The following is a 16,447-nucleotide window of genomic DNA, read 5'->3' on the forward strand; positions in this document are numbered from 1 at the left end:
CAATTTGACTAAAGAGCGTTAATAACTTATAATTCTCAAAACAAAATGCAAACTGTATAAAGAGCTGCCTTGATAGGAAAATTATTGTCTAATAATTCTTACAGCATTGCAGACAATTTGACTAAAGAGCGTTCATAACTTATAATTCTCACAGCATTGCTTGCAAATTTGATTAAAGAGCGTAAATAACTTATAATTCTCACAGCATTGCAGACAAATTTGAATAAAGAGTGTTAATAACTTAAACGTCTCACAGCTTTGCAGACAAATTTGATTAAAGAGCGTTAATTACTTATAATTCTCACAGCATTGCTTGCAAATTGACTAAAGAGCGTTAATAACATAATTCTCACATCATTGCTGACAAATTTGAATAAAGAGCGTTAATTCTCACGGCTTTGCAGACAAATTTCATTAAAGAGCTTTAATAACTTATAATTCTCACAGCATTGAGACAAAGAAAGCAGTTTTGTTGATACGTTTTAAAGTCCAAATATTTGTGAACATAAGGACATCAATTTTGCATATTACACCATCTTAAAACATTTTTATTACATTTTGAATACACATATATCGTTCTAAAAGTATAATATGAATGATGATTCGAATACAAGACGCAATACACATCGAATGGTGTAGGTATCCTGGTCGGTGATGCGTAGTTCGTCTAGCCTTGGCCACATTCTATTACCACTATAAATATCGAGAGCAGCTTTACTTGGCTGCTATACTTGTGCGGTTGTGTTAGCTATTGCATACATATCATAATACTGAGGAATCTAAGTCCCTAGACAAATGTTTACCGGGATATATGTGACATTTAGCGGACATGCATAGATTATTCGGTTACTTGTTTCTGGTGGCTATCATTTTCATACCTCTCTGTAAGTATAGTTAAGTGTTTGTCAGTGTTACAAGTGACAAGTATTATTCGGGTTTAGTTTAAGTACATTGTGTTAAACCGAGCTTGAATGATTACTGTTATCGTTTCTTTATTGTTAGATAAAGTTATAAAGGAACGTACTGTGAAGAAATTAAGTAAAAAGTATTGTATTGTTTTCTAAATATATGGATGTAAGTAAAATTTCGTGGAATATACACATACACACGAATGTGATTTGTCCTAGATAGGAAAATTACTGGACAACTGCGAGTACATTGCACGATAGATCGTTCCGCGATGGAGTTTCGAGCCAAAATACTGCATTGTGTATATTTAATATGGACGAAATCTTTGAAAAGAAAAAGAGCGGGATAACAATTATTGATAACAATACATGTTCACGTGGTCTGGACTGTCATATCACACATTGGTAATCTAGATCTACTCGGGGGTTACTAGGGACCAACCAACCAATTGTTTTTCCATAAACTTTAGTGTTAAGGCTTTTGAGTATTTCATTCAAATTTTTTAATTCAATATGGCAATTATGGTTTATAACAAAAGTTTAGAGTCTCATATAACACCTAATCAATAAACAAGTTGGGTCCTTCAGCTCAAATTTTCTGAAATGTTTACCTGTTAATTATTATTACCTGAACTTTTGAAAAAAAAAATTCAATCGGACTTTCGAAATTTATATCAACATTTCTTATGGATAGTTACCTATCAGGCTACATATCTTTTTTCTTACTTCATTATATACTGGCCAATCAGTGGCTGCCAGACATTTTATCCTTGGCTCAACTTTCTATACACAGGAGATGTTTCAAAAAATTATTTTTTCAATTGGTTGGTTGTTCCCTAATAGGCTAAAACTATGTAACCTGACCAGTCCTCGAAAGGCAGATATTTCATATATTAATCGAAATCTGAGAAGATATACCGGAAGAGCAGGTCACAAATCGTATCGAGTAAACATCGCTACCTAAATTATTAGCAATATTTCAAAAGAAAAAGGAAACAAACACTTTGTGTTCCTGGATATTTGTCTGTTTTCACTAGATTAAGTGGTGCCATAATAACGAACATTTTGAAAATATTTTATATGGATAGCGTAATAAAGAATTTGCTGTGTTTGATTAATAATGAATATCGACAAAATTTCCAAACCATAATTCCATCTCAAGCTCGAATACGCGAGAGTAGAATATAACATAATATAGATTTACATGGATACTCATGGAAAAGTACAAGAACAATAAGATCAAGTGCTCCGCAAGAAGAAGCGTCTTATGTTTCATTGCCGTCAACCATTGGTCAAGTCAGGGGTTAAGTCATAATTATAAATCAGAGTTAGGATGGTGACAAGGGAACCACTAGGCATATAAAAAGCAACAAAAATCAAGTCGTCTGACTTCATACCGCATAAGGAAATAGAACATTTCCAAATGAGGTCACAATGTCGACAAGAAAACAGTATACCAAAACAACTGCAGTCCCGACTTAATTAAATTAGATAAATGTTTATTTGAACACCTTTTCAAAACCGGACACATCTGTCACAGATTGGATATACCCTATACCGATTTATGGCTTGATAATTTGAACTGCAACTGGAAAAAACAAATGTTTTTTTATTCATCGAATTGCATTACTTTATGTATTGTAAGTTGTTCGTGCGGAAATATTTGATGCAAAACTAAACGTCTTATTTCTCATGATTACAGTTTCTGCAAAAGATGTTAACAAAAAAAGAGTAAAACATTGCTGTACTGAAAGGAACACCAGTTATTCCTGTGAGTTTCTCGAACTATCTTGTCCATCTGGTTATGTGATCTACAAACCAGATGTGTATCCCTCCAGTCTATCGTGTAGGAATGGACACATCTGTCACGGGGTGGAAATACCCTACACAGATTTGCGGGTCGATATTCTGAATTGCCACTGGAAAAACAAATGTCTTATAGATCCGTCGTCAATTCGGAGATCATTTCAGTTTGTTTTAGAAAATAAATGCTCCTCCAGGAAATGGCGGAACATTCTTGTCAAAGACTGGAAATGTGTCCAGAAAGCAGGTATGTCAACTTTATTATTAACATAAGTTTACTACATGATACAGCTGCAAAATTATCTTCCTATCTTAATTGAACAATCAATCAAAGACACAGAAAAAGATATGTGACACCAGCACCGTTTAATACAACGAGCTAGAACAAAGCAAAACAATCTGCCCCACCCGCCCGACACCGATTATGTTACTGTCTAAGACTACTCAGGGATGCTGATTTATGCTAAGATTAAAGTAGGTTGATGTTTTTTTTCGCATGGATTATTTATTTTTTAATGTTTTGTTATATATTCCTTCTGAAACAATAATACCTAAATGTTGTCAAAGTTCCACTGCGTATAAACTGATGAACCCGGAACTCGGTATTCGCATTTTTGTACGTTAATTTTATTTTGACATTCGTTAGGCTACGAGGCGGAAGCGACAAAAACAGTTATTTGTTATTAATACAATCTTACTAAAACGGCTCAATCAGTGCTTTTGCGTTTTATCATACAGATATCACACACATTTCATCCGCTATTTCATATCATGTCTGCATATAAAACACTTATATCGATGATTCTGCCAAATCATAGGAACGAATAAGATCAGAGTACATTTCATTCTTTTTATTTTATTTTGTAGCCATTACAGATATATGTTCTGAGAACAAGATGCATTCAATTAACATACAGCATCGCTTGAACAAACCATCTGGGGTAGTCAGGAGTCACGAACGTTTCCCTTGGGATTATGACAAGGACATTTTTCTCATTAAAAATAGCCTTTATGCACCAAAGTGTACAGTGACATTTAATGGATTTATGCTCACGCATAAGGACTTCAGCCGAATCGCTATCTACGTGGAATCCTTAGACATTGGCGACGATTACAACTCTGCATACATTCAAGAGGAAGAATTGATGCATGATAAGACTTATACCTATGACTTCGCAGACGGACCTGTCAACATAACGTTTGGGTTAACGTTAACAGACGGGGAGATCAAAGGTGGTTCTGGATTTATAATATACTACAAATGTAAGTTTTTCTTAAGTTATCTCTCTTACTTAAAAGGTTTTCTATTTTGCTGGAAATTTCTAGGTATTATATAATTAAATTTCTTAACCACAAACAAAATCTCCATTTAATCCGGTATTAACACAGCAGATAGAACTGTAAAACCAAACTCTGTATTTCACTAAGATTAGGAAATGAAGTTGGTCATCGCATTCAAATCGATTATGAAATGAGTATACATTAAAAATTGAAATGTCAGTCAAGCTATCTAAATTATTAAGATAGCAAACATAAAACTGTTTTAATTGCGTATTTTGTTGTGCCAAATATGATTCCATGAAAATGTATAAACTGGGCAATACATACAGCAAACAATTGAAGTAAACTATACACAATATCATGAAACATTAAATATCTCACTCACTCGGGTTTTGTTATGAAAAGACAATTAAAAGAACTCCCCATTTAATTTGTATTCAAAGTTCATACATTGTTTTTGGTTATAACTGTTCTTACTAAAATCGATTTATTGATAGCAAAATGTCTACAAAAGACATATCTATACGGTTACGATTCAAAAAAGTACAATGAGATTACGAACATTGGGAAAGTTTGGAAGAGGTTAAGAATGCTAAAGAGCTTCGTACAATTTTGTTACTATAACTTAAACTGATTTTATCAGAATTTTAAAATTATTGCTAAACTGCGATTAGTGTCAGGGGGAGAACCGGGGGTGTAAGAGTTGATAACTATAGAGCATGGAAATTTCAAACGCAAAGAAAAATATTTCGCAGTAAAGTCATGATGGAAACACTTTATTTTTTCTCAATGGTCACCATCGACAAGCATCCATTGAAACTCTTTATTGTTGATACTCGGTTAAACGTCGATATCTTTTTATAAAGAACAGATTGACGTTTTCATAAACGGTGACTTGTAGTGACTGTGGGTTTCTAAAACAGAAAACATGGATTTTGTATGTGTAGAAAATACAAGGAAATCTACATAGATTAAGATAAAATATACAGAATTCATTTTTTTTTTACAAAAGGTACAGTCTCAATGCTATAAAAGTAATGTAATTAATAGTAATGTGTGTCATATAATGGCTTTACTTTGCAGTCCTCAAGGTTGGTGAAACTAGTTCATCTGTGAAGGAATTAGACGATGTCATTAAGACAAAGCAGGGAATTCGTGCGACATGTATTCACAGTACGTATAACTATTACAATATAGAGCATGTGCTACTATATCATAAATATTATATATCATAAAAATTAAGAATAAAATGTGTGTGAGTAAATCTTGTGTTTTCGGTTTAAATATGTAACGACAACAAATGGAATATATTGCAAATGCGGGTCGTTGATTGGGTTTAATTTGGACGGGATATATCGATTCTAGAAACACATTTGGCTATCAGTACAGATATCGCCTGAGGTATCGCTATTTGACTTGCGAGTAATCTAGATCACTGCTAGAAGAATTTGTAGTGTCCGTAACAAAGAGGATAAAGAAATCAGTCAACATACTATCAAGGTAGCTAAATAGTATTCGTTATGAGGGGAGAGAACAAAGAAGAGTAAGGAGGTATTTAAATGATTAACTATTGATTTGCTGAACAGCAAAGTAATACATATACTGTAAAGAGTATTAAGTATTATATAACATTTTTAATAAATAAAATGCATATGCAATCTAACATAAATATTCTGAATTTGTTTTTCAATAAGTTAAAAGGGATAACTGTATACTTATCATAAATTATTGAATGACTAAAGCAAGAAATATCAATAATCTCGATAAACACATGTCATTTATATGTACATCATGTTTCGCTTATATTTTATTATGTAGATCACCAGTACTTTTGTCCATTTCGCAAAATGTGTGACAAAAAGAAATCAAAGCTATTCGTGCCGTCAGACGATACAAATAACTTCTGTACGTACCTTTCCATTAGGAAACCGGGGAGACCCAGACACTGTTTGACAAGAGGTGAGTTACAATAATCTGCTGATTATTATTAATAGTATTTATACCTGTACGTTTTATTTCCAGTATAGATAATCTGAAAAAGTGTCTAGACGTCTACACACTTTTTTGTAATTTTTCAAAATGTGCTTTGTCTTGCGCTTTATTAAAACCAAACATTGCATCTGTTTGACTTAACATTCATCACGTAAATCTGCAGCATGTTCATTTTTGTTATACGACTTTTTAATGTTCAGTAACTTGTAAACAATATAATGTAACTAAAGCAAGTGGATTCAACTATGACAAAACATAACCGCACGGACCTCACATTGTTGTGGCTGTTTTAGATGAAGCGTTTAATCTGAATAATCTTAAATAAATGGAGAAAAAAAACGAGAAATTAGTCATTTAGAAATAAGGAAATAAGAGATGTTTTTGTCATAAATCCGCTTTTTCCAAATATTGATATTTTTGACTTTTCAGAGGTGTACATATTTAATGCAATATTGCTTTATGTAATTTAAGAGAGATATAAAGCATGTAAGGTACCCAAGGCGCCTTTCAAGAAGAGGAAGTGGTCCATGATTATAAACGGAAACTTAACAGAAAATGCCTTCACATGCAAATGGATGCTTAAGGTACGATAAGACATGGATCTATACCTACGTAACTGGTTTAATCAGCACAGCGCGTAAGGAATCAAAACAAATAGAAATTTGAAAACATAATTAGGCAATACTCTCACTTATTAAACGCTCAATTTTAGCATATCATCAAATTTAAAAAAAAAAAAATGGCGCAATTCAATTTTACCCAACCCACACTATCTGACGTTGAATGTTCTCACTGCGAGAGCGCTAAAATAAGATTACCACTTAAGTATTAAAGTTTTCAGTATGTTTTCGTGTTAATACTACCATTATACATCCACTTAAACATGTGTTTGTTTGTTTTCTGACATTTAATTTTTCTTTCGTATGAAATAAAGAATATCCACATTAAAACGTCAGTAAACAACTACTTTGCTCGGTGTTTAATTCCCTGTATAGCTCTAATTAAGACGATATTTTATATTCTTAACATGATGTTTCTCTTCAGTACCATTTCAAATTTGCATTGTTTTGCCTACAGTTCTATCTATCAAAGTTTTTGCAATTTTTAACGTGCACAGGTAGATTACAAATAATGACAGTGATTCATACACATACTTGGCTCCCAATGTTGTTTACAGTATTGATAACAATACTTTTTATTAAAGTTATCATTGAGTAAAGCAACTTTTTATCTTATTTCTATTAATTTTTTCGTCTTTTTTTTTTTTTTTTTTTTGGTTTTCATGTTGTCTATTTTATTTCATATTCTTCAGTCTAAACGCCAAACGTGGAACGTTACCTTTGTGTCTAACAGTATCGACGGACAATTTGACAACCTTACAGTGAAACACTACCATTGTGGGCGTCCTAATCCAAAGCATCACACAGTATTAGTTCCTCGGACTATTCCGTACACTTTAGACGAAGGTGATGTACTCACAGTGGAGTATTCGAGGTTAACCAACTTACTAACGGAACCTTACACCTGGTCGCCACCACATTCTGATTTCAAAATGATCTTTGAACGTAAGTGTGAACAGATACTTTGGATAACGATTTTAGTTGTATTTGGCGTCATTGTCACTTAGGATATCTTTAATTATTCAAAAACTTTTTTTTAATTTCAAAAAATATCTCTGATAAAGTTAACTTTTATTATCAAAGACATCAAAGTTTAAATGCTAACTGAAATCAAGTTATTTTCCATTACAATGCATGATATCTGATACTAAGGCACACACGGCTAAATTAATTGCTCGTTTTATGATTTCAGGAACAAGAAAAAGGAAACGGGAAGCATGAAACATCAGGAAAAATACCACTTAATTATGTGAAATATAGTTACGCTTGTCCTTATGAGTGACTTGACTGATATCACCAAATGTGATTTCGATATTAATACGGGACACACACATGTAGACAGGTAAATATGTAAATCGCGATTTGAGAAGGAAGGAGTTCGTATATATATATCTTGTAATGTAAATTACGGACAAGATAAAACCAAGCCTTATCATTTTTTCCGCCGGACGCATTGTTGTCAGGAGACCAATCAGAATACTAAAGTTAACAAAGCTAGAGACATATATTGGTCCAGTTCATTGGTTGTTACAATACAATCACTCTAAAAATGCTGCCACATAAGTCTTTGTCAGTTCAGCCAGTGTCCGCTGTATATATTTCGAATTGCCTCCAGAAATGCAACTTACAGTATAATGCTGTGATAGATCTCACTGATTTATTTGACATTATAATATCATTATACTTTTCCTGGCATGTAGGAAATTCTTGTTTTTGTTTCTCCAAAAGTTCTATTTTAATTTGTCACTAACATGATTTATTTCTGTTTTCGTTCTTTTTTTTAACGAATATGTATTTTGAGTTTTTGAAACCAGTTTGCTTTCATCTCTTCACTGGCTAGTTTTGAAGCTCAGTTTTCTCCAAAGATGTTGCAAACATAAATGTACATGTATAAGAAACATCAAAATTGAGAATGGTTGTCGATATTAAAATGACTGAAGTGTCCAGGGAGATCTAAAATAATATCTATCAATATGGGTTCGAAAATTACTTCCTAATAATCCACAATCTCAATTATCAATAGATCAAAACAACATCTAGAAAAAAGGTGGCGTCCGAAAAAGCTACAAAAAAGCCACTATTCACTGCCACCTATACTAACAAATGTAAAAACGTCCAGAATGACATATCTGAATAAAAGCTCACATAAATAATACATCTTTAATTCGCTTTGAATACACATATAAAGTATAGATCAAACAGTATCACTTAACATAAAGAAAACATGGAAGATTATTCCTAATAGGTCCGTAACAACTGACAATACTACCACAAAACAAAACTGCATTCTAACTCAAAATCAGTAAAGCGAGTGGGAACCTTAAAATATGCGCAGACATACTTGAAAAGGCATCTGAAGAAAAGGAGTAGGTATTCCCAAAGGATGAGCGTCTTCATGGACGACAATCGCCATACAAATGTACAATATATTCTCTTCTTTCGTCCACTATAATCATTCTCCTTATTCTGCGTATATCTGTATGTTGTTATCATTAAAAGGAAAATATCTCGATCAGTCTGTATATGTTTTCCTATTACCGTTGTAATTTTGGCGCAAAATATGAATTACATATGTACATATTGTAACTAGCATAATGGGAAAACATCATTAAACACAACTATATAAGATACATTACACATTAGAATATTTTATAAACCCTTAAAACAGCAGATGCCTAATACGCACTTATTCTATATACCGATAAATCAGTTGAAAACTTACACACACTTATTTTATACCATAAAATCAAAAGAGATATAGCCCAGACTTATTTCATATACTAAAGATCAGTTGATGACTACCAGGTACTTAGTGTGCATAGTATTTGATAAGTGGAGGAGAAACAGAAGGTTATCGATATTTAAATGACGGCCACCATAGCATCATTAAATTGTTGACATAAACGCCAATTTGCATTGTTATGTGCAAGCTATTAGAGTTCTAAAATAAAATATGCCTCAAGTGTAATTGTCGATTCAGATATAATAACAAACGACACATCGCAAATGTGAATAAAGAATACCACCCTCAAAGACGGTGGCTACATGTATGTATTTAACCGTTAAGAAACGACAAAGGATTTTAATGTCTCCGACACAAGGGACATAACTCTTACTATCATGCATAAGATTAAATCAATGCTCATGAATTGTTCATTACCTAGAGAATGTAAAATTTCACTACAGCTTCCAGGCCGTATTAGATCACACTTATGCCGATTTCCTGGTGAACGTATAGCCCGTGATACTAAATCCGTCATTTTAACAGTTTAATATTTCACCAGTCGTATAGTCCAGGAAGACAAACTGTTCAACAGGAAATGTATTCACCAGTGAATATGATACAGTTATATTACATTTTTCTAGCGTGGAAACGACTTATACTTATTAATAATATATCGTTTATTAAATGTCATTTCGTTAAGGAGATCGCCTCTTGTCAAGAAAATAACTTGTACATTATATTCGTTTGTGGTCTTCCATACAATCCTCATATAAGAAATACACTTATAATGGGCGATTAACACACTCTACAAGTTAGTATCACCTACGCTAGCGATAAACTTATCTGACTGAGCAGTAAGTTCACCTATTGTTTCCTTTTTTTGTCTGGTATTTTCCTTTTTATATTTGCTGTAAAGTGCAGGTGAATAGAAATGTTATTTATTGAATACAGATATATCTCGAGACAAACTATTCCACACGTTTGTTTGTTGTGTATTTTCACATGTCTACTATTTCAGACACACCGTTGTTTCAACAACAAAAAAACCTCACCGGATACTTCTGGTGATATCAATCTTTTCGCCTCGGAACCTCTGACCGGATACTTCCGTGGCATCATTCCTCTTGTTTCGGTATCCATGGCCGCATACCTGGTGATATCTAATCTCGTTTTAGCTTCATGCATTGCTAAGTCGCTCCGCCAGTCACATGCCCCGTGTCTACTGTTACTCATATTTCATTTTTCACTGCTTTCTGCTTGTTTTACAGTTACCACTTAATTCTTACTGTACTAATTTTCTGCTTCCTACTGCTTTACTGCTTATAATGTATTTAATGATCACTTCTTACAACGTGCTGTCTGCTTCTTACTGCTTTCTGCTTGCTATATGTGTAACATACACAAATATTTCAATTTCTACTCAAGTTGGACTCAATGAAACTACCAAACTTAATTTGTTTCATTTCTTCATGAATTTGACCAGATTAACATAGATTAACAATGAGACAAATTCAACATGAACTGCTTCGCAGTTCATTAAATTTGTCTCAAGAGCAACTCAATTCATGACCCCATGAAATCGACCAAATCAAGATTCAATCCTTAATACAATTACATTTAGCGATACCATTATAAACAGACAGACATGCATTAAACAAATGGATAACAGGATCAATCCTATATCAGTCTTTACACATTCCCGGTACTGTATGTGCTTATCATATAGTTTCGTTGATGCAGCAAGTATCCATTCGTTTCGTTTGTGTATAACGATATTTTATGGAAGTCGGAGGATAATGAACTTTATAATTGTGAAATTTCTTCTACAGCAATAAATCGACCGCTATGGTTAGGTTTATTCCTGCAGGAAGTCGGAAAATGTCCTTTGTTTTGTGAGGACTCGGCGTCCAGTAAACAGTGATGGTTTCAAGACAGATATACCTAGGTTTATAAGACCGTATGAAGCAAGAATTTTTACTTCTGATATATTCAGATCTTTGATCAAGATTTTAAACTCTGTTGATGGGAATTTCATTTTCTAACTATTCTTAAACTAAACCTTTCTTTAGATCTCTGTACTAGTTCCACACCTTACTTGTTAATCCGGATAAATTAGATAATTTGTATCTACACTTGAACAATGTATATGTGTTGTTAGTTGTATGTTACAATTATTAAACATAGTTTCAAGCATTGTACTAGATGGTCTGCTCTGCGGGTATGACATAAGAATTGTACCTGCTGTCATCATTGCATTAACGTATGAGGCGACTAAATTTTGAGTCTTATCTTTTCTCTTTTTGCTTTTCTAATTTCTTCCAAATGTCCCACTTGACACTGCCTCAAACGTTGTTGGGTATTTGGTTTTTTGATAATGGCTTTGGGTTCTGTCCCCTGGCGAGGAATACAAGAATATATAAAAATGGTATTTTCTACTCCTGCTTAGCATTTTTGTGAGTGGGGCGACTTGTTCGCCCATTGTCAGTACAACAAGGTAACCGGATGTCTTGCTCCTACTCATGTATTCGACAGTATGAGATAGCACTAGAAGGTTAGCATCAGTTCCGCGCTATCACAAGAAGAAAAAACATGAAAATAACCAGTTCCGAAAAAACACAATTAACACACGCATGCATCTGTCACACAGTGGAACCCGTTATTAATATACCATAGCTGTTGATAGGACGATAAACTATTCGAATCATATGTACTGGTTTGCGGTGTAAAATCTTCAATACAATATCTCGCATTGATATATGTAATTGTAAAGTTCGCTATTGTACAAGAAGAATTTCTCTACCGATGATGTGCATTCTTAAATTACAGCCGGCGAAGGAGAGAGTTGGTTATTTATTGTATTACTTCGATAACCATTCCTTGAATAGATTAGTTATCTATATCTTATGACGGTCTATAAATGTTCTATTCCTTGACCCAAACATGAACGCCTTATCTTAAGCTTGTATACTTCATCTTACGAGTAAATATGATGTAAAACTGAGTAAACATGGTAAGGTTAAGTATTCGTATATGAGTAGCGTTATATTGTTTGCAAGAGTATGGCCTACTAGGTGACGAAATCCCAGTTAAAGTACAAAAACAATATAATCCTTTTTATTTTGGATTTAACATAAACCTTTAAGGATCGTTTTCATAATCTTTCTTATAATTTCAGAAATAGTTTCCTCTATGCAATATGTTTCATTTTTATATCGGGATATTCTTTGGTAAATCAATAATAAAATCGGAAACAGTTTGCACATTTAATACTTTATTGGAAAACAGGAGCGAAAATTCAGACTACATGCAAATGTAAAACCATCGGTTTCATGTCGGTCGTAAGGTGTACATGCTTTGTTCTGCAAAGTAAAATAGAAAGAAAACGAAATGTTAGTTCAACTGTCTAATAGAAACACGGCCTCATGCTAATGATATGTTGTCAATGGTATAGTATATGTATTTTGGTGGCATATCTCTGTCATCGTTTTAGTTTAAGCATCATATGCATAACACGACATTTTGAGATAATCATTGCGACAATTCGTGTTATATTGTTTTGAAAACAGGAAAGAGAAAAGCATGTAATGGTAATGCGACCTACCATAACACGATAACAGAAGTAAACTACCATACGTTAGGTCATAAGAACAATTAACAACGGTAGGTGTCGCTTTGAAACACATAGTGTGACGAACGGGGAACTCAGATGGACCTTGATTGCTGCATGCATTTTTAGTTACTTTTTTCTTACATGTAACTTGTTATCAGTTACTTGTTTTATGTTACTTGTTACCTGTCATACGATACCTGTCACATGGTACTTGTTACCTGTAATTTGTTTCCTGTTACTTGTTACCTGTCACACGATACCTGTAACCTGTTACTTGTTACCTGTAATTTGTTTCCTGTTACTTGTTACCTGTCACACGATACCTGTAACCTGTTACTTGTTACCTGTAATTTGTTTCCTGTTACTTGTTACCTGTCACACGATACCTGTCATCGGGTACGTTTTACCTGTACTTTTCCCCTGTTACTTGTTACCTGTCATACGATACCTGTCACCGGTTACGTTTTACCTGTAATTTGTTACGTGTTACTTGTTACCTGTTATGTGTAACCTATTAGTCGTTACTTGTTATGAGTCACTTGTAACATGTTACTTGTCATCGAGCTCTTCAGTTCGGCCTGGTATCCTCTCTGAGCTATTTAGTGTGTCAGTGCCTTATTATTGGGGAGGGTGATTTCTGGTGTAAACAATAGCATCATACCAAATATATACATGAATATGGCTCTACTTACACTTACATTGGATCTATTTGTCGTTAAGGAGTGCAAAGAGGACAACTGCAATGAAAACAAGCCAATGAGTATACAGATAAAGAGGATTAAAATAATTTGATAATTCCAAATATATCTACAACACAGCACAATATCACTACGCTAGGTTATTTTTCAATATAAGGCTTTAATGAGTCTTCCATACGTTTCTGCTTTGATTCTAAACTGATACCAATAATAATTATAGATCAATATAATCTCAAACATAGCCACATAATAGTAACTAATTAAGAAGACATATTTTCTTTTTTATAATTTTTACACATGTTTCTGATCCAGATTTATATTTTACAGTCATCAAAATATTTTAAATACTTTGTAATTCCTTTCGAATCAAGTAATAACTCTTCCGTTTGTTTTAATCAAAAAGGAATTACACTGCAAACTGATAAATGTATTATAATCAATAATACTTACACAATATGATAAGTAACCAGATTAAGCCGAAGCCACCACCTGCCCTGTAGGACCCGCCGCCGAAACCAGTTCCAAAAGCCGATCCTCCGTAACCGTAAGCCGATCCGCCAATCCTGTATGGTACTCTGTAATACCTATATCCGAACGAAGGTGGCCTGTAATGAGAATATACGGCACCGCCCTTTCCACCGTATCCGTATCCAGCGGAGGATACTCCACTCGAAAGACATGCCACAATGGCAACTACAAGTGCGGCTACCAAGTAAGTACGCATTTTCGTCCCGTCTGAAGTTAAATAGAAAAGAAATGATATAGTAATAATATAATTTTGAAATGAAATAGAATGTATACATATTTGTATTTTCAAAATTGAATGGTGATTATTTGAAATATCTCGTTTTGATTTTCTGCAAAAGAAAACAATATGTATTTACACATTAGAAAATGCTGATTTTATCATCTATAATCACGTTGATTATTTCTACCTTATACGAATTCCCTAAACGTGGCAAGTGCAGTAATTATTAACGTAGTGTTACCGACATGAAAATGTCTGGTCGATAAAGACAACCAGGGCATTGTCTGAATCGTATACATCACAACCAGGTTTCTGTTTTGGACTAATAACTTATTTAAGCATAAGTGGCTCTATGGCATGCGGTTTTATTAGACAGACGATCTCCGATAAAACTAATAATGACAACAACATAAATATCGTGTTTTAGTATCAACCCTCAAACTGATATCAAATCAAACCTATAAAGCTATATTTTCGTTAAGAACTTTTGCATCCTGTTTCAATAGAAGTAATAGATTTTGTTTAAAATCTAAAAAAAAAAAATCACATTTTAAAAGTGCTTCATGCTCTGCTAAGCTTTAATGTTTCATGTAGTATAATAACACACTAGCGTTTTTAAAAATATCGTGAAATTAAATGCTGTATAGCATGTGATTCGGCAAATTGATATAAGCAAAAAAGGCTTTACAACAAAAACTTATTCACGGGAGCTCATCGACCTCTACCAGTCGTCACAATCTCTGCGGTCGGAGACATAATCCTTGTTATGCGTTCCAAATTCTCGTACTGTTGCTTATGGAAACTGGGGCTATTGGAAAGTAGTGTCAGCTTTGTGAAAACGTTTACCATTTGTTACCAAGAAACTGAAAACCCTGACCAAATCCAAGAAGGATATTAAGACTCATATGTTTCCGTCCACTTTTTTAGGATCTCACGATGACTTCCTGGAGACATTTTTCGATTAAGATCGTACGCTACATAAATGTCGTATATCATCTCTATTGAGTATGCTCAGTATACGTAACGCACTATATTTGGTGAGTTTGACCATTTATAGAACATGGTGGTCAGTCCAATTATGATGGTATCGTTTTGTATCGATCATGTTAAGGTTTTTGGAATCAGTGATCGAACTGGACTGGCGTAAACAAAACCAACTACAAATATGAAATAACGCAGGTGTTTTCATATAGATGTATTTGTTTATGTTTAGAACAATAAAACTGTTGTTTAGGTAGATATACACGTTTAAACACGCTATGATCGCGAGATGAATTTCTACCGAAGACGTAAGTTTTGGTTCGCTCACAAACACTGTAAATGAATGTATATACTTACTTTGTTTATAAAGGAGCCCTTGATGTGACTGTCCCCGTGTTCGGCGTGAGCTGAAAAAGAAAATCAGGAAGCTTATTTATATGGTTCCAATTATTATGCATCACGCGATAACGTTCTATCATCTTTCCTCCAATCAAAGGCGAGCTCCTTAGAAGCAAGGAGTGTACGTACTCTAAACAGACTATCTTCCCACAATTGCTGTTGATGGATGATCACCTAAAGGTATTAGCCAGTCCTACGTTACTGCGTCACAAGCGCACTCAACGCTATCCACTGGCTATATCAAACACACACGGGAGGATGTTGAAAGGCTTAGAAAGTGGGGTATATAGTGCAGCTACAGACTATGTACAACTTTTTAGATATAAAGTCTCAGTGTACCTCATGCAGCTTGCCCACTATTCCTTAAGAATATCTGTACTTTTTGTCCTCAAACCATGCCTCTTAAAGTGCGAATCGTTTATTCACCACTAGGGTTCAGATCTTGACTGTAGTTTCTGAATATTATATTTAACTTAGATTCACGAGTTGCAGTGGTATCTCGTCGAGTTGATGATTAATTTCTTCAAATATCCTTTTGTTTGTGAGGAAATTCATATCTGCCTTTAACTTAAATATTAATTTCAGGTAATGTTTTATGACCTACAACTTACATGTTACTTATGAGTACATACATGTTGTGACACCTAAACTTCATCATCCAGATACTGGCGGCTAGACCCTT

At 33.9% G+C, this 16,447-nt stretch overlaps 1 protein-coding gene and 1 long non-coding RNA gene across 2 annotated transcripts; one reads left to right on the plus strand and one right to left on the minus strand.

Annotated features, from left to right (window-relative positions):
- The first annotated feature begins 697 nt into the window (after nucleotides 1-697).
- LOC117321705 lies at nucleotides 698-10,300 on the plus strand. Its single transcript, XM_033876216.1, has 8 exons — nucleotides 698-884; nucleotides 2,611-2,958; nucleotides 3,579-3,974; nucleotides 5,076-5,165; nucleotides 5,811-5,951; nucleotides 6,456-6,568; nucleotides 7,297-7,549; nucleotides 7,797-10,300. Exons 1-8 carry the CDS (start codon nucleotides 830-832, stop codon nucleotides 7,823-7,825), a joined length of 1,425 nt encoding a protein of 474 aa, XP_033732107.1. The 5' UTR covers nucleotides 698-829; the 3' UTR covers nucleotides 7,826-10,300.
- Nucleotides 10,301-12,580: 2,280 nt separating this feature from the next.
- LOC117321706 lies at nucleotides 12,581-15,848 on the minus strand. Its single transcript, XR_004531396.1, has 4 exons — nucleotides 15,724-15,848; nucleotides 14,088-14,372; nucleotides 13,632-13,676; nucleotides 12,581-12,688 (listed from the first exon to the last, which is right to left on the minus strand). It is a non-coding gene; the product is annotated as an uncharacterized LOC117321706 (long non-coding RNA).
- Between the last annotated feature and the right edge of the window lie 599 nt (nucleotides 15,849-16,447).

The sequence above is a fragment of the Pecten maximus genome, chromosome 2, assembly GCF_902652985.1.
Source record: "Pecten maximus chromosome 2, xPecMax1.1, whole genome shotgun sequence".
Lineage (NCBI taxonomy): Eukaryota > Metazoa > Mollusca > Bivalvia > Pectinida > Pectinidae > Pecten > Pecten maximus.

Coding starts and splice junctions, on each gene's coding strand:
- LOC117321705 (XM_033876216.1), top strand. CDS start 830: ATGCATAGATTATTCGGTTACTTGTTTCTGGTGGCTATCATTTTCATA. Junction 3,975..5,075: donor ATTTATAATATACTACAAAT/GTAAGTTTTTCT, acceptor TTTACTTTGCAG/TCCTCAAGGTTGGTGAAACT. Junction 5,166..5,810: donor TCGTGCGACATGTATTCACA/GTACGTATAACT, acceptor TTTATTATGTAG/ATCACCAGTACTTTTGTCCA.